This window comes from Astatotilapia calliptera, chromosome 13 (assembly GCF_964374335.1).
Source record: "Astatotilapia calliptera chromosome 13, fAstCal68.1, whole genome shotgun sequence".
Classification (NCBI taxonomy): Eukaryota; Metazoa; Chordata; class Actinopteri; order Cichliformes; family Cichlidae; genus Astatotilapia; species Astatotilapia calliptera.
In genome coordinates this window covers 20,002,177-20,019,964 of record NC_137434.1, presented here as the reverse complement: position 1 = coordinate 20,019,964, position 17,788 = coordinate 20,002,177, and the positions used below count along the sequence as shown (strand labels likewise).

The 17,788-nt window shown below is 39.3% G+C and overlaps 2 protein-coding genes across 5 annotated transcripts; one reads left to right on the top strand and one right to left on the bottom strand.

Annotated features, from left to right (window-relative positions):
• Nucleotides 1-116: 116 nt before the first annotated feature.
• LOC113035003 (autophagy-related protein 16-1) lies at nt 117-3,496 on the bottom strand. The gene is made up of 7 exons (XM_026190228.2): nt 3,219-3,496; nt 3,076-3,139; nt 2,870-2,954; nt 2,486-2,559; nt 1,865-2,116; nt 1,617-1,735; nt 117-717 (listed from the first exon to the last, which is right to left on the bottom strand). The coding sequence occupies exons 1-7, from the start codon at nt 3,346-3,348 to the stop codon at nt 644-646; spliced, it is 798 nt and encodes a 265-aa protein (XP_026046013.1). The 5' UTR covers nt 3,349-3,496; the 3' UTR covers nt 117-643.
• Nucleotides 2,892-17,483, top strand: edrf1 (erythroid differentiation regulatory factor 1). 4 transcript variants are annotated; one of them, XM_080287978.1, is made up of 26 exons: nt 2,892-3,050; nt 4,524-4,623; nt 5,460-5,668; nt 6,475-6,541; nt 6,627-6,752; nt 7,212-7,336; nt 7,445-7,589; nt 7,704-7,805; nt 7,935-8,056; nt 8,745-8,856; nt 9,825-9,972; nt 10,057-10,168; nt 10,580-10,691; nt 11,432-11,713; nt 11,844-11,915; nt 12,379-12,526; nt 12,624-12,815; nt 12,944-13,144; nt 13,299-13,517; nt 13,635-13,861; nt 13,998-14,156; nt 14,856-15,005; nt 15,268-15,421; nt 15,563-15,678; nt 15,964-16,136; nt 16,576-17,483. In XM_080287978.1, exons 2-26 carry the CDS (start codon nt 4,525-4,527, stop codon nt 16,739-16,741), a joined length of 3,738 nt encoding a protein of 1,245 aa, XP_080144104.1. In that variant the 5' UTR covers nt 2,892-3,050; nt 4,524; the 3' UTR covers nt 16,742-17,483. The 4 variants fall into 4 exon arrangements, with proteins under 4 accessions (XP_080144104.1, XP_080144102.1, XP_080144103.1 ...); XM_080287976.1 differs by having other exon boundaries at nt 13,299-13,861; XM_080287977.1 differs by lacking the exon at nt 2,892-3,050 and adding an exon at nt 4,170-4,224 and having other exon boundaries at nt 13,299-13,861.
• Nucleotides 17,484-17,788: the final 305 nt, after the last annotated feature.

Genomic DNA, 17,788 nt, shown 5'->3' with positions numbered 1-17,788 from the left:
CAGATTTGTAATCAAACAGAATGAGAAATACACCACAATGAAATTCTTAGTATTTAATCAGTTAAGGAATACAACATGCAATGTTTAAAATAATAGTCTTTGTTCAGGAGAGGGGATTTAAAAAAAAAAAAAGTCTCTTTATTTTCTTTTACAGGTGATAAAGAAGACAGTAACACATAATTACATACAAGAGTGTGCAGTAAACTAACACTGAGCTTGATTTTTCAAAATTACTAAATGTTTAATTCGTTGAACAGTAATTAAAATGTTAAAAAAAAAAAAACAACAACTGAAAACTATATGAAGTTGTTTCAAAGGTTAACTGATTAAAAGAATAATAATCGTAGAACCGGAAGGGTTTGATGCATTGATCATGAAGATGATGTCCACATGTGATCAGCTAAACTTCAGGGTGACTTGTGATGTGAAACTAGGCACTCTAACTATACGTCACAAACAAATTTGCATAGTATAGTGGATCTTTAAATATATTTTTAGATAAATAATAAAAATAGATCCATGTGAGCAATTTGTCCTAACATTTGCAAAGAAAAACCAACTACATTTTCATTATTTATGTCATCATTTCATCTATAAGCACTGGGGAGAAAAAAAGTGTTCTCCCTGCGATCTGAAGGGAATATTAGGCCTGTGGTGGACCTGAGATGTGACACTGGTCTGGGAGTCCACTGTGCATATCTGTTGGATTATTGATCCCTGAGGACAAGATAGGCAGACACAAAACAATTACCACTGATTCTTTTGACCAAACATTGAATTAAAGGTCTTGAGCTGTAGATTAAAGTGGTGGGGGAAAAAAAGACTTTAATGTATTCGCTATTATTGCAACATTCATACATTTTAGAATTCATTTTAAAATCTTGGTACTGACTTTTAAAGCTTTGAATTGTGATGCCCCTGCCTACATTTCTGATCTGTTAGAACCCCACGCTCCCTCTCGCAGCCTGAGATCATCTAATCAAAGGCTGCTGCTAGTCCCACGAACACGTTTTAAGACCAGAGGAGAGAGATCTTTTAGAGCGGTGGCCTCCAGGTTGTGGAATGCTCTCCCTCCATCATTACATTGCATTGATTGCATTTATTCTTTTAAAAAGCAGCTTAAGACTCATTTATTTAGACTGGCTTTTAATTAGATTTGTGCTGAATGTTTGATTGTGCTATTTTTTTTGTTTACCTGTTTTTATTTTACTGTGAAGGACTTTGTAGTTTTTATGCTGTGAAGAGTGCTATATAAATAAATTGAATTGGAAAAAAAATCTTGCTCAAAAATAGCATTATATCAAAGTGGTTGCATATGAATTTCCTATTAAATCCTTAACTACCATTAGGTTTTATTAGTAGCTGGGTCCAAGAGTTCATATTCAGTACTTCATGTACTGTAACTCTTATGAAGTTGCCACTGCTATCTAGTTAGATGGTTAAAAGCAAACAAACAAAAAAATATCATTTTGCACTATTGTCTCATTTTTTCATTAGCACACTTGTCTTTAACCTACGACCTAAAGCTTCTTAATTTAAAGAGCAAAAAGGACGGCCTAAAAGTCAGCCATTTGTTTGCATCTAATGTGTGTTAATATCTATATGCAGATTCTTACTCTGAATGGCTGATGTAGACTGTGCTGCATCACTTGAAGAATTGGTCGGCGTGGGCTCATGCTCTTTCCCCACACCTTTCTGGAGGTGCTTCTTCAGATGTTTGGTCAAATGTTGCCACCTGGTAAAAGGGAGCAGTCCCAGACAACTTTTAAGCTTTAAAGTGTGACCATGCTATCATATAAAGTTAACATATTTAAACTTTTGAGCTTTGCAAGTCACACAGAAACTCCTGAACTCATTATCTCACCTTGCCTGAGTGATGTTGTAATTATTCAGCCTGTCCGCTTCCTTTATTTTCTCCTCCATCCATCGCTGTAATAGCCGTTCTTTCTCTCTCAGTGCATCTGCAAGAGCTTCCTTTAGGCACTGCTGATCCACACGCAGGGCTGCTAACTCTTTGGATTGACACTCTATGGTGAACTCATATTCTGAAAGGGCTTCCTTCAGGGTGTTACTCCCTTTAGCCAGAGTAAGTGCCTCTTGATGGAACTGAGACACACTGTAACAGCAAAGTATTATAATGGTGACGAACTGATCCCTTATATTCTGAATACAAAATCCCAACAATCGGCCTAACCTGGAAAATTATACTTCTTTATTTCAGTGGTTCAGTATTCCTACGAATATAAAATAAATTTATTATATGACCAAATTAACTGTTTACTACTCTAGGATTAATTGGCAACATATTGACTAATTATGGGGAAACTCAATTTGAAAAATACCTTTACTAGATCTGAAATATACCGTGAATTAACACTTTCCTCAATCTGGTCCATCATGTGTTGCTTTTACATTGTCTGTGTCACCTAGTGTGTTTTTTTAATCTTGGAATCATAGTCAGTACTAACCAAGGTATTTGAATTACCGTGATTGCCAGTACTGTACTTCATCTTCTTTGAGATGGAGGACGGTGGTAAGGTCGGAGACAGTTTGAGATAACTGGGTAGGCAAAACAAAGGGTGAAGTGACCCAGATCAAAAGCAGACAACAGCACACACCCATTAAAGATGATTATTAAAGTATTTTCTCCACTCCTCTGAACCAGTTGCAATAATGAATGTTTATTTATTTATTCATTTTTTAAAATAAAGGTCAAATGCTCTGAAAGTTGTTTCATATTGTGAGATGTGGTGTTCATGCATATCAGTGCAAATATGCTGCTCTGCATTTTACGTAAACGTCTTCCCTGTAGTAGAAAGTTTGAGCCGCTGGGGCGTTTAATCATTGGATTACTCCTCATTTAACCCACCTTATCTACCAGGTGCTCACTCTCTCTCAGCCGGAGTCGAAGCAGTGTGGCGTTTCCCCCAACCTCAACTCCATGTCTTTCTAAACTGAAAATAAAAACAAGTGAGCAGATTTAAAATACTTTACAAAAAAAAAAAAATCAAGCAGAGGACAAACCGATCAGCGCAAACGCCAGATGTAGGGTAAGTTAAATTCTGCATTTCTAACCTCTGAGACTGAACATCAGCCAAAATCTCGTCGCGAAGTTCAAAGCGTTCCTCCAGCTGAGACACTAAAAGAAAACAGGCAGACGTCCTTAGGCTCTGATAGAGAGGACAGCATCAAGAGAGGCAGAGAAAAGTTAATCTTACAGCTTGTGAAAACGCCAACAAAGGGGAGCTTTTCTCTGTGGTCTCTATGCTGCAGCCCTTGGCGCACGTGATTCTTCCAACTTCCCATTATAATGGACACTTTAAGGAAAAACCTGTCACGTTTGCGCATCCAGTATAGACTATACTAAAGCAGCTGGATCACAGCGTCTTCTGCCCTCACATGAAGTCTGTGTCATCCACGCAGGAATTAAATGCACTCAGCAAAGTTTCACAGCTCCTCCCTTTTCACTCACCAGCTTGACATTCCACTACTGGCTAGACATTCTTACAAGGATCCCTATTATATTATATTATATTATATTATATTATATTATATTATATTATATTATATTATATTATATTATATTATGGACAGCAGAAACATTAGTACTCGAATATAATAATTACTTAGATGCTTAAATTGTCCCTCCACTGCTAATATTTTCATGACTTATCATCTCATAATTTATAAAAATATCCCTGCACCTAAATGCTTTTGTTTGAGATGCTTTTTTACATATTTAAAAAAGTATCACAACTTTTTACAGGTTTTTAACAGCTAAATACCTGAACAGAATTGCACTGGAATTGTTTGCGTACCTCACACTGAATCAAATTGTTTAAAAAGAGAAAAGTCACACCACATGCAAAGCTCACGTTAAATTAAAAACAATGGTGTGAACAGGGAATTTCAGAATAAAAGGTATCAGAAGAATGTGCTCCACTTTTCCAGAAAGAACTTATGAAAACACTTCCGGTTCATCTATTTTTCACAATAAATCGTTTCAGATAAAATATTTTTCCTTTACTAAAACAAATATCTAAAGTTATAGCTTTAAAATGTAAATGTAAAGATGTTATTATTATTGAAAAGTTTTATTCTTCGAAACAACTGATAAAATTAGTTTTGTAACTCTTTTTGCCTTGAAACAGGAAGTTGTTGTTGGCTTATTGCTAGCGCTTGCGACTGCTCTGTCAATAGACTGGCTGCAGGCTACAGGCTTGTGTAAGTAGTCACGGAGCTAAGAGCTAAACATTAGTCGTTTACAAAGCAAGGAAAACTGTTCGCCTTCGTGTCGTTTAGGTTTAATTAGTCTAGTGAAACTTCCATTTTACAGCTTTACGTGCCAGGGTTTCTTTATCGAGGAGCTAGCTTGTCAAGCTAACTAACTTTGCCAACATGTTGACTTACCTCATTCGTTATTCGACTGATGTATAGACGGTCCACGGCTTGTCGAAGCCATGGACATGTTATTTGTTTATTAAATCGGAGTTGTTTGGTGAATTAGATCTTTGTATGTCCAGTATGAGCGCATCAGCTGGAGACGGAGAGCCTTGCACCCCCTTGGATAATGCAAAGGAAGAAGTCAGTGGTCCTACCTGCACTGGAGACAACAGTAAACATGTAAGTAACTAGTCTGCAAGGATAATCTACCATCTAGTATGTAGTATGTTGTCATGTATAACACTCTTTAATTAGTATTTGAAGTGCTAATGTTGAGTTAGGCTACAGTGGATTTATAGTGCCATCTGTAAACATCCTATAACTTTAGTGAGAGTGGGAAGCAGGTGAAGGAGAGCCTGATGAGGTGGATGAATGCTCTGGAGAGAAGAATGAAGGTCAAGAAAAGCAAGACATAATACATGTGAGTGAATAAGAGCGAGACAGGTGACAGGGGAGCGAGACAGTGTAGATGAAAGGAGTAGAAGTAGTGAAGGTAAAGGATTCCATATGCCTGGGGTCATCATCATCAAGTAACGGACAGTACACAAGAGCATTGAAGAAGTGAGTGCAAACAGGGTGGAGTGGGTGAAGAGGAGTTCCAGGTGTGATTAGTGATAAAAGGACATCAAAAAGGCCTACAAACCTACTGTGATATATGGTTTGGAGACCGCGACACTGACAAAAAGGGCATTTGGGCATTTGCAGGAGAGAGATAGTGGATTTACTGGGCAAAAGATGTTAAATATGGAGCTGGAGGAAAAAAGACAACCAATGAGATTTGTGGAAGCAGTAAAGGAGGAAATGCAGAGAGTTGGTTTGACAGAGTATAATGGTACAGATGGGTTGAAAGGAGGCAGACGATCCACTGTGGTGATCCTAAAAGGGTGCAGCTGACAGAAGAACATCAGTGTGCATACTATACTCATGATAATCAACTGCCAGACATATCCTTATTTAAATGTTACTCTGTCAGTGCTGTCCATTCATTCTCACAAGCTTGATATTGTTATTTTTAGGAATCCTCAATATGCTCAGGCAGCAGTGAAATAAAAAGCCGTGCTGTGGTCAAGTACTGCGCAGCCCCACCACCTACCAGCTATGCCCTCCTGCAGGAAAAGACCGACTTGAAGCTACCTCCTGCCAACTGGCTGAGAGAAAACCCCCAGCTGGGCAGCGCTGGGACCACTATATTAGGATCTAGCAGCAAGAGCAAGCCCTTTTCCAGGTATAATTTAGAAAAGGGGGCACGGGTTTAGTTTTTATGGGAAAGATTGAATTTGAATTGGTGTCGAGCTCATGACTGAGGTAGATAGGCACCACTTTTATCATTACACCAAGTATTAAATCTTTTGCTTAAATGTAATTTGCGAAATGGTTAACTATATGGCAAAAATAACTAAAGAGGGCACAGCATGAGTCAGAACCAAATGCAGTTAAAATTATGGATAGGTACACACTGGACAATGCAAATGCCCAATGTATACTTTGGCTTTCACCACCACTGGTGTGGGTGTGTCTGAATGAAATCATAAGAAACAAGAAATTAAGAAAAAAATGTTAGTTATATCTTATTACCTTATTTAAAAAAAATGGTTTACTTCTCAAGATTACATTTATGAGGATATGCAGCTTTAATACATTCAGTTCTATTTCTTCGAGATGTTGCGACTATGTCTGGATGAGAGAAGAAACTAGGTAAAGTTTCTATTAGCAGCAGATATTCTTTTCCTAATTGTGAAAATCTGCTTAGCAGATCACCTGTGTTACTGGTCCTTATGCACTTGTGGAGACCCATGAAGACTGATACTCTATCCGCAATAAACGAGGTGTGGAATGGAGTATAGCATAGTTGGTTCAAACTCACAGTGGAGGACTTTTCACTACATAATTCAAAGTACTAAAACCCCCCAAGCTGCTGCACTTTCATTTAGGATGTGAGTGGGTAAATTATGGATACGCTTGAAGACGAAGACTTTAATTATTGCTATGCAGTTAGTTTGTATTGAGTAAACTGTTTTTCTTCTTTTGCAGTTTTGGGATGGCGTACGAGTTCATCGACTGCATCGGAGATGATGTTGATGTGGTTTCAGACTCAGAGGTTTGTGGAGCTGCTGCAGAGCTATTTCTTTGTTAGCTTCAGAGGCATGCAGTTGATGTTAACAGAATTCTTTTTTTACCTTCAGAACATCAAGAAGCTTTTGAAAATTCCCTACAGCAAGTCCCATCTGAGTATGGCAGTTCATCGTGTGGGGAGGACTTTGCTTTTAGATGAGCTGGACATTCAAGAGCTTTTCATGAGATCCTCTCAGGTACAGCCGAGCGACACTTTTTAAAATCAAGAGGATATTGCCTCCATTATTAATTTTAACTGTGAAGTAAGGGGCATCTATCAATGTTTAACATAAAAGCTTGATGAATAGGGAGTCCCAATGGATATTTTTCCAGTGATTGATTTATTTATTTTTGTGTTATTTATTTCCTGTTCCTGTTTCAGAGAAAATACATTTTTACAGAACTCTAAAACTGATGTTTTAGATTTAGTAAAAACATTGAGAACATTTCACCCTGTGCAAAATTGATGTGACACAACAGATTAGTTTCGCCCACTGAAATGTGTAAATGCAATTTTTATTTTTATTTTTTTGACAATATGCTGAAGTGAATATTGGCTAGTACCAATATTAAAATTATTATTATTGTTATTAATCATGGTAGTAACTGTTAAGTGAATATATTATTTAACTCTCAATGCAACTTATGTGTTGTAGACAGGAGACTGGACATGGCTGAAGGAGTTTTACCAGCGGCTAATAGATCAGAAGTGGCAGAGAAAAAAGAAGAGTAAAGAGCACTGGTATCAAAAAGCAATCCTGTCAAAGTTTCTCTATTATAGGTGAGGAGTTGGCTTTGCTCGAATAAATGCTGGAGTTGAACGAGAGTTATTCTTCAATCTGATAGTAAAACAACTTTTTTGTTTTCGTTATTGTTTTGTTTCTTGCAGTATAAATGGTGATGGGGCTGCTGAGCCTCAATCAGATGGCCTGAATGAAGGAGAGGAGGACAGTGGTGCTGATGAGTTCAGCTCTTCATGGCCTACAGCCTTCACTAGCACGTCTAATGCAGAAGAATCAGAAGCTCCCAAACAGGTAAGTTAAGCTTTTAGTCATCTCTGGAATTAAATTTTGTATTTGTTCCACATTCAAAAGTATTTTGTGTCACATGAGATGAAATAAAAATGAAGTGTGCTGTTAAATGTGCAGGAAAGTGTTACCGTCGACAGCAGTTTTGCTTTGGGCCAGGTGACCTCTGTTCCTAAAGAGCAAAACCTCCCGACAATCTTCAACGAAGGAGAGAACGGCCAGGTAACACAATCTTTTCATCCTTCCTTAATAGTATAATACTACAGCTAAAAGCACATGCCCTGTGTCTACATGTATCTTCTGATTTTTTATTTTTTATTTTTTTACACTTTGATGTCCCTTGCATGACAGGGTTTAAGAAATGACTTTGTACGAAACATCATGTGGACTTTTGAAGACATACACATGTTGGTTGGGTCCAACATGCCTATTTTCGGTGGTGGTCGTTATCCTGCCGTCAGTCTGAGACTCAGGTAGGATTTTAATTCATTGGTTCTTACCCAGGATCTGAAATTAGCACTCGTTAGGAGCTAAATGACAGTGCAGTCATGCATTTTAATTGTATTTCAATTTGATTCTTTTAGCTCCTTCTGGGTATTTGTCTCACCAACATAATGTTAAATTATTCTTATGACATAATGAAACAGTTATGTAATAGGTTGGCATACATTATGTAGGGCAGCGGTCCCCAACCCCCGGGCCTCGGACCGGTACCGGTCCATGACTCGTTTGGTACCGGGCCGCGAGAGTTGAGGCTCAGGTGTGAAATGTGTGGTTTTCAGGGTTTTTATCGGTTTTCAGCGTTATTTTGTTACCGTTTTTATCGTTAACTCAGCTTTCCTGGGTCTTTTCATGTGTGTTATGAATAAATCTTCTTTTTTTCGGTACCAGTACTAGTTTTATTTTGTTGTATTTATCCGCGACACCTTAAAGGCCGGTCCGTGAAAATATTGTCGGGCATAAACCGGTCCGTGGCACATAAAAGGTTGGAGACTGCTGATGTAGGGCATCATAGCATGTAAATATTGTTCCTAGAGTCATCTTTTAATTTAGGATAACTGACTTTAAGAGGTGAACCAGCATCATTGGATTCATCCTGCTACATCCTTCCTGCTCAGTCTCAAACATCGAACTCTGTGTTTTGTTTTTGTTTTTTTTCAGGGACAACAATAAACCAATCAACATTCTGACAGGTATCGACTACTGGCTTGATAATCTGATGTGTAACGTCCCAGAACTTGTCATGTGTTTTCACGTTAATGGCATTGTTCAGGTAAGCTAAAATATTTCATACAGTAGCCATGCCTAATAGAAAATCATTAGATAAGATGATGGTACTTGGTACTTACAATTTTAATATTGATTTGTTCATCTGAGTGGTGGCTGCTGGAATAAAGCTATTTGCATAATGTGTTTTTGAGAATTTGGGACTATAAGGCTTCATCCAGAAGGAGGAGACTGTAACTCGCTGCGCAGAGATATTTGAAATTGTTCTATACTGTATGTAAGAATATAATACAACAGCACAAGAGACATTAAGGGTGCAGTGGTAAATAAAATCCTGCTTGTCCTTTTGAGATTTAATTTAAGAAGGCCTCCACAGCTTAACAATCAGCAGGCTTATGGCTTCTTTTAATCAATAACACATGTTCATTAATTAAGTTCATTTTGTGTGTCAGGTCTAAGCTGCAAATGTCATTGGGGAGTAAAACACGAACCACAAGCCTAGGCAGTGCCTGTGCCTGTATGTAATGCACTTGGTCGATGTTTCCACCAAGTTTCACTAAAGAGCAGTGTGTACAGCATATATGATCCAATTAGTTTTTGGAGCAAATCTCTGCATAAATTAGTTTTTTAAATCAGGGGAAAAATTGCCCTTAGACTTAGTCTACAAGTTCAAAACGATTTCACATTAAAAGACAAACATGTTGGAATGAAAAATCTGTTAAATGTGAGCTAATTGGTTTAATTAAAAGGATATGTGTGAATGTAATATAGTGAGAGGAATACATAGTTCAACTTCATGCTTACGCAAGAGGTTCTCCCATATGCAATTGGTGATCCAATTAAATGGTGGTAATCCTTACTGAAACAATTTGCATATTAATTAGGATAAAGTTTTTCTTTGCTTGTGGGAAAAATAAATAAATAAATAAAACAACAAGTATTGTGAGCATCAGCAGTTTGTGCTGTGGTGCTCATGGTGGGAAATTTTCTCATTGTTTTTGATTTTTACTTCAGAAATACGAGATGATAAAAACAGAGGACATCCCTCATCTGGAGAACTCGACTTTCTCCACGAGAGTCGTGAAAGACATCGCCCAAAATGTCCTTTCTTTCCTGAAGTCCAACTGCACTAAGGAGGGTCACACGTACTGGCTTTTCAAAGGTGGGGGGGAAAGTGAGCAGGAATGATCTAAAAGTTGTATTATTTTGAAAAAGTGTTTTCTAAAGTAATTTCTTAAATCCACAGCCAGTGGGAGTGACATTGTGAAGCTTTATGATCTTACAACTCTGTGTGAGGAGGCTGAGGAAGAGAAATATCAGAATCCCTTCACTCTTCCTGTGGCTGTATTATTATACAAGTAAGTATCTAAGACAGACAATACGAGCGGCCTTGTGTTGTAGGAGTCCTGCAGCTGTGAAAAGTGGTTGTAAAGTTTGAAGTGTGGGGGTGGGTGTTTGGATAGCACTGACACCTCACAGCGAGAAGATTCAGGGTGTAAACCAGTTGAATAGATGTGTGGAGTTCGCCTGTTGTCACGTGACTGCAGTTTTTATCCAGGTGCAGTTTAACAGCTGTCATGTTAGTTTGATTTCTTCTAAATTGGCCTGAGATGAGGATGTGAATGACATCTGTCTCTGTGTGATAGCCCTTTGATAAACTGTTGAGCTTTGTAAGGTGTAAATCAAATTAAACCAGTAGTTACCGGGCATGCTAGTACGTCAGTGTGTTCTTGTTGTTTTAACTTTATGTTCATGTGTGTGTGACACAGAGTGGCCAGCAACTTGATGCTAAACGCGCGACAAAACAGAAAGCACTATGGCACAATCAGAACTCTGCTGCTAAACTGTGTCAAACTTCTACATCAAGACAGACATCCTCAGGTAGGTGCAGATTTTCAGACAAATGAGAAAGTCGATACTCTTTCCAAGTTAATAACAGGTTGTTTTACGGTGGCCCTGAAAGGTCAAATGAACTGCAACTTAAGAAAACACCAGCAAAATAGAAAAAATGCTGCAAAAGGTGACAAAGCACAACAGAAGTTGAATAAAACACAAAGGAAGTAGAAAAAACCTGCGACAGACTGGCCACCTGTTCAGGTGTACCCTGCCTCTCGCCCTAAGACAGCTGGGATAGGCTCCATCACCCCCGAGACCCTGAAAAGGATGAGCGGAAGAGAATTGATGGATGGAAGTAGAAAAAACAATGGAAGTGTTTCTGAAGGACTGCACTGAGACACGGTTAAAAGAAGCAGAGGCTTCATGAATGTTGTGAGGGAGAAGAAGTGTGCTTTTGCAGTGTTTTTCTATTCGCTGCTGTTTTAAGTTAAAAATAATATTTAAATTTAATACTAAACACTAACAGTGTGAGCCTCTTAAAATGTGGAGCGATGGACTTGTGGTATAAAGAGGCAAATTTTAGATGACTTTGTCCAACTATTAATGGATCTAAGTCCTTACTATCTTTCTCCTGCTTCTTCTTTGATATTCTTATTTTCGTATGTATATTCAGACAGTGGAGAAAATGCAATGTGAAACCACTTGACTAACTCTGAGTATGCCATTACTTAGATTTGATTGAACTTGACTTCAGCCCTGATCTCCTCTGTCTTCTGTCTGCTCAGATCATTGCCTCTGCCCACTATATGCTGTCAGAGCTGTTCCAGCTCGACGAGCCTCTTGAAGAAGATGGAGGGGAGTCGCTGCGGGCCGGTGGTTCAGAGGACAGCTACAGTGACGAAGACAGGGAGGAGGAAGAAGAGGAGGATCTGACGGAGGACAGCGATGATGATGGTTCCTACAGTAACTGCTCCAGCCCGCAGGATGATAGCAAAGCGGTGGCTGTGATCCGCTCTGTAGGGGAGCTCTCAGTCCCGGAGAAGTATAGATCCACTCACCAGATCAGAGTGAGTGAATCTGTAAAAGTTTCCACAGCCTTCTTAGCATCGACTGAATGGTGGAAAGTGGAGTACAGAAATAAATATCTTTATATACATACAAACTAATATTTTCTTTTTCTTTTTTAAACTTCTTCAGCCAAGTTGTGCTTTCCCCGTTTCTCAAGACAAGGAAGAGAGATGCAGACTTGTCCTGAGCTATGTGCTTAAGGTGACTTTCTAAATGTTTAATGTGAATGTTTGTTTGCCTGCAGTGCAAAAAAAATGTGACTTTTCAAAAAGTTTGACATTCTCTTCTATATTAAAGGGCAAATACACCTACACACATTTACACATCAAAGTCTTCTTGCAGCTCTTGGTTTATAAACTGTTTTGTTAAACTGCCTGAAGTGATCTCAGTGTCTGTTTGGTTTGTCTGATGTTTAAAAATGGGGGGGAAAAGTGTGGTTTTGAAAAGAAGTGAGGTTGTCAGATGTCTGTAGACGGTGTCCCATCTCTGCTACAGACAAGCAGCTTCAGGCTACAATAACTGCTACTGCCTGGATCTGTTATTGGACTGTTGGTGGTCAAGATGCATTATGTATAAAAGTCTAGGTGTCAATTTGGACACGTCGAAACGATATGTTACTAAATTGATTGGATACAGTTTTGTAATGCTGTAACATAATCCACAGGGATTAAAGGCGGTGGATGGCAGCATCAAGAAAGAGAGCGATCTTCCAGCTGCTGACCCCAACACACCCATCCCTCTCAAATATGAAGACAGAAGTGCTACTGGAGCCTGTGCAACTGAGAAAGGCATCTCTCTCCTGCTTGAAAGGGGTAAAAACAACTTATAATACTGCAGAAGAAAACGTGATATAGACAAACATGGTTTTCACTGAGGCTTCCTTTTCCTGTCTTCTTGCTTTTTAAGCAGCAGGTCCCTTGCAAGGGGAGCCGAAGCACACAACACGCTCAGGGATGATCCCCGGCTCCTGGCAGCATCATATGAAGCTGAAACTCTTCTTCAAAGCCTCAAAGGCCTACTACGTCCTCTCTGATGCGGCCACTAACTTGCTGAAGTATGGGCGAGCGTTGCGTTACATCAAGCTATCTCTGCAGTGTTATGGTGAGGTTCTTTAACTGTTTCATAATCAATTAATTGAAACTTAAACTACATTTCTTTGTTGTTTAATTTTAATCTCGACAGTGACAAGTTTCTTCAAAATTGTCTTCTTCCATCCCCTCATCTTCCAGATGCCTATTGTTCAGTGAGCGGTACACTGCACCCACATGTGCTGCTGTTTCACAGCCAGTGCCTGTCTCTGTGTGGGGACATCCAGCTGATGTTGGCTCAAAATGCAAACAACAGAGCAGCTTACCTGGAGGAATACAGCTACCAGACCAAAGAGGACCAGGAGATTCTGCACAGCCTGCACAGAGAGAGCAGCTGCCAGGGTCAGTCTCTAAAGAGAAATTCAGTATATTGATATTCCTGCTGCTATGGTGTGCAGTGTCTTAAATATTTCACTGTCTTCAAAGTCATTCACAATAAATTGTTTAGCAAAATGTCCTAAAAAGTATTCCATTCCTTTTATTCTCTATCTACTAGCCTTCAGCATGGCAACAGACCTAGCGATGGACCCAGAGTACCAGCTGTTTGTTAGCAGCAAGTGCTATGAGGCAGCATATGAACTACTTGTCTCTGAGCCTTTGAAAGATCTTACTTCAGATCAGCTGAGTCAGGTTCTCAAACGACTGGGGAACATACGCAATGAGATGGGAGTCTATTACATGAACCAGGCTGCAGCCATGCAGGCTGAGAAAGAGGGTAAGTTACATTACAGCAAATGCAGTTTGTTTAAAAGAGTACGGCGAGAGTTATTCTTTCTTTTTCTTTTTTTTGTAGTATATCACCAGCCTTTTTATTCTCCTGTTCCCCTTCTAGTGAAGAAGTCTGTGTCTGCAGCAGAGCAGGAGATGTGGAAAAAGAGCTTTGGCTTCTTTGAGAAAGGGATGAAGGACTTTGAAGCCATTGGGGACAGCACTAACACAGCCTTACTGCTGTGTAATACTGGCAGGCTGATGAGAATCTGTGCCCAGGCCCACTGTAACCTCTCTGGCGATGAAGGCAGAGGAGAGTTTTCACCTGAAGAGGCTCTTTACTACAACAAGGTGCCACACTGACGTTTTCTTAAATTCTTGATTAAGTGTTCTTACTAACACTCTGCTTTTTTTGTTTTTTTTCAACCATCTGTCTCACTGCATCTTGACTGTGCCTAATCATACTATCTTTGCAATATTACCTCAGGCTATAGACTACTACCTGCAGGCCATGAAAGCATTGGCAAGCAGAGAGAAGCACTCAGCAGTGTGGGACAGTGTAAACTGGGAATTGTCCACTACGTACTTCACACTGGCCACCCTTCTGCAGGACTACGCCCCAGTATCCAGGAAGGCCCAGGAACAGGTGGGTTTTAACACATTTGGAGCTAGGTAGAATATTAAGGCTTTAACACATTTTACATTATTAAGGATATCAAAATCGTACTTGCATATATTTTTGGCTAGTTTACACGGTACATGCAATTTATATTCACTGCAGTTCTCCCTCTTTTGCTAATGATGCATGTGTGGACACCTTCCCTTTGTTATCAGATCACTTTGGTCTACTTGTCTGACTTGTAGCCTTTTTGTGTCAGGACCAGCTCTGCGCTGATAAAGGGACACACACTGTGCATGAATTGGGTCAGCAAACACCACACACCCCACTTGAATAATCATTATAGTGAATCTTTGGCTGGAAAATGATTTCAGTCCATTAGTCACTCTTGTTGGTAGCACTTCAGTTTACAGCTTTATCCTTGCTATGCTGAATCTCTCACACTTGCAGCTGAGAAAGAATTCCTCATTTCGCCAAAAAAAGCAAGGACAAGATTTTTTTTTTTTGGGGGGGGGGGTATTTTTGTTTATCTGCTTTGTTTTGTTGTTTGTTTGTTTTTTATGTTTTTATCATATTGTATTATACCTGATATCATCATTTCTCAGCCATGAAAGTAAATAAATATTGTGTTTTAATCATATTTTCATCACATTTACAAGTACATTTTATTTCTTATTTTTCATACACAGTAATTTTTTATTTATCCATTCCTGTTTGTCTTACCAGATTGAGCGAGAGGTGACCGAAGCAATGATGAAGTCTCTCAAGTACTGCGACCTGCAGACTGACTCTGCTCGGCAGCCACTCTACCAGTACAGAGCCGCCACCATCCACCACCGCTTGGCTTCTATGTACCACAGCTGTTTTCGCAATCAGGTGGGAAGTTATGTAAAATTATAGAACAGTGGAAAACCATTCTCCTTTCCAATGTCTTGGATGCTCTTTGTGTTAATAATTGGCATTTCTTGGCTCAATGCTTTTTATGCATGCCAAAAATAAAATATGTGACTCTGGGTAAGGAAACGACGTTCACGCTGACTAGAAAAGAACAGAAGTGGGATACGCTGCCTGTCTTTATACTTGTAGCGGTATAATGAGCTGATGGATGTCTGTGTTTCTGGCTGTAATTGTGTGACAGGTGGGGGATGAACACTTGAGAAAGCAGCATCGGAGCTTGGCAGAGCTTCACTACAGCAAGGCTGTCAGTTTATTCCTCAGCCTCAAAGACGCACCCTGCGAGCTGCTCCGCACGTTACTGGAGAGGGTGGCTTTTGCTGAGTTTACGATGGCAGGTGCGCAGCTATTCATTATGATGACTATCACAATGTTGGCTGCAATGTTTTGTTTTATTTTTGTCAGATGAGGGTTGAATTGAAAAACAGTGTTTCTTTTCAAAGCCTCTTTTGATAATTCTTCATGTTGTTTGTCCACAGGTCAGAACAGCAGCACAGCTAAGCTGAAGAGCCTGACTGGGGCAATAGAGATCATGACAGAAACCCGCCATGCTTTCCAGCTGATTCATAAAGAGCTACAGGAGGAGCAGACAGAGGTGAGTTTCACAGTAGCTCATGGAGGATTTTTCCTGGCTCAGGGGTGTGATTTATGCACTTAAGCATACAGCACAGGCAGGGAGTTTCAAATTCCTTATTTAACAAAAATCTAAGTGTTTTCTGACCATTTAATAAATCGAATGAGTGTATATTATGTTAATGAAGCCCCAGTAACCCCATTACAGCTAAATTCTTCTGAGTAGTAAAAATAACTTGGTGGAAATGACTGAATTTGTAAAGCTTTGGTAACATACAGTCTTTTCCTTCTACTTCTTGTTCCATAGTTGAATGAAACAGACTCTGCTGAGTCAGCAGAGTCTTCCGACGTAGCCAATGGCCCAATGGCAGGACTGAACCTCCAGGAAGTGATGAAGTTAATTGGCGTATTTGAGCCCAGTTTCTCCTTCCTGCTCCTGCAGGTGATCAAACTGATGACGACAGCGAAACGTAAACCAAGGTGAGCTCCAGTATGAAAGCTGGTTAGGAAATCTACTTAAATTTTACACAGACCTTTATTTTAATATCAGTCTTTAATGTCACTGCCTTATTGCTTACCATCATGAGATGGCAAGAAGCTATTGCTGTAAAACAGCCATAAAATAATAAAAGAAACCCATTGGGACTAGATCAAACTTTTAGGGAAAAGTTCCTGGATTTAATGAAACAAGAAACATTTAAAGGTGATATAATAAAGCTAAAATAGATCATACTCTTTACTGTTTATCACATTGTAATAATTAAGTAGCGGTCCTACCTGACAGTATACGGGTACAGCAACATTTACTATGACTACATGAAATGTATTTAAAAAGGAAAAAACAAGAACAAAAGAGATTAATTGTGAATTTAAGCAACCTTTTCATCTGCCCTTTTGAACTCTTTCATCTTTATTGCAGCAATAAGGACGATGAGCTGCTGAAAACCTATAAGAATGTATACTCCAAGCTGCTTCGTGCTGAGAAAAACGCTCCTCTTGTCAGCCGCGTCGAACTCTACGTTGAGCTCCTGCAGCAGCTGATGCAGCGGACAGGAAGTGACGACACAGGCACACGCAAGCCATAACAAGGAAGACGCTCAAGAATCTGACTCTGCTCTCTGGACCTCGCCGAACTTCCAGGGTACATTTTGGAGAAGACTTGACATCCTCAAAGATGCGATGATATAAAATAATGGCTTGTAGTCACAATAACAGGCAAACACTCAGGCCAACCTGTCTTACTCTGAATTACAGTCTCAAGGCTAACTTCACCTCCAGCGCCTTCATCTTTTTCTAACATTTGCATCACAGGTTTTAAACTGTACATTTTTGTGAAGACTTGTAAATTCAGATGCTATTATTTAATTTTATGATGGCTTAGCTAGTTTTAGGTCACTTCTAAAGCTCTTACGCATTTATGACTGTACCAAACATCTAAAATTATTATTATTTTATTTTTATTTTTTTTCTACAGACACAAAAAATGTGATGACAATTTAAAAGCGGTTATTACCAAATGTAAATGCAACACAAAGGAGCTTAAAAATAACAAGCTTAGCAAAATATTCTTTTCAATTTAATTGGCGTTTTTGATATTCAATAATGCCAGTGAAGCTGTGAATAAAATAAACTGATGTGTGACAGGCTTAAATAAGCTAAAACGTGTTATTTGCTTTTCCAAAAACTAGAATGTGCAATAAATTGGAAGCATACAGTGGAAGCTTTAGAGGTTAGTTCGTCCACAGTGCTGTTGAGGGGTTTTTTTTTTTTTTTTAAATCAGCATGGTTTGCTGTGGGACGATAATAATAAAATGTTTTTGAATTTCATACTGTGATATATTGTTTTCTCTTAAATTGTTGCTTGCTAACGATATGCATTTGACACCAGTTTGCAAAAGTACTGTATCTCTGGGAAAAAAAAAAGTACAGTTTGCTTTGCCATCAAACTAGCCCCTGCAATTTTCAAGGCAGCATGGCACCCTGTGGGTTATGGTCAACCGTCCTTGATGCGCTGTTCAAGCCCACCAAAGAGGTGAAAGATGTTTTCACTGTGGTGTCAGTGAACTGGGTCAGCCCTCTGGTGTCAGCTATATTCACACCAGATGGAGCTGCAGACATGTCCAGACTGCTAC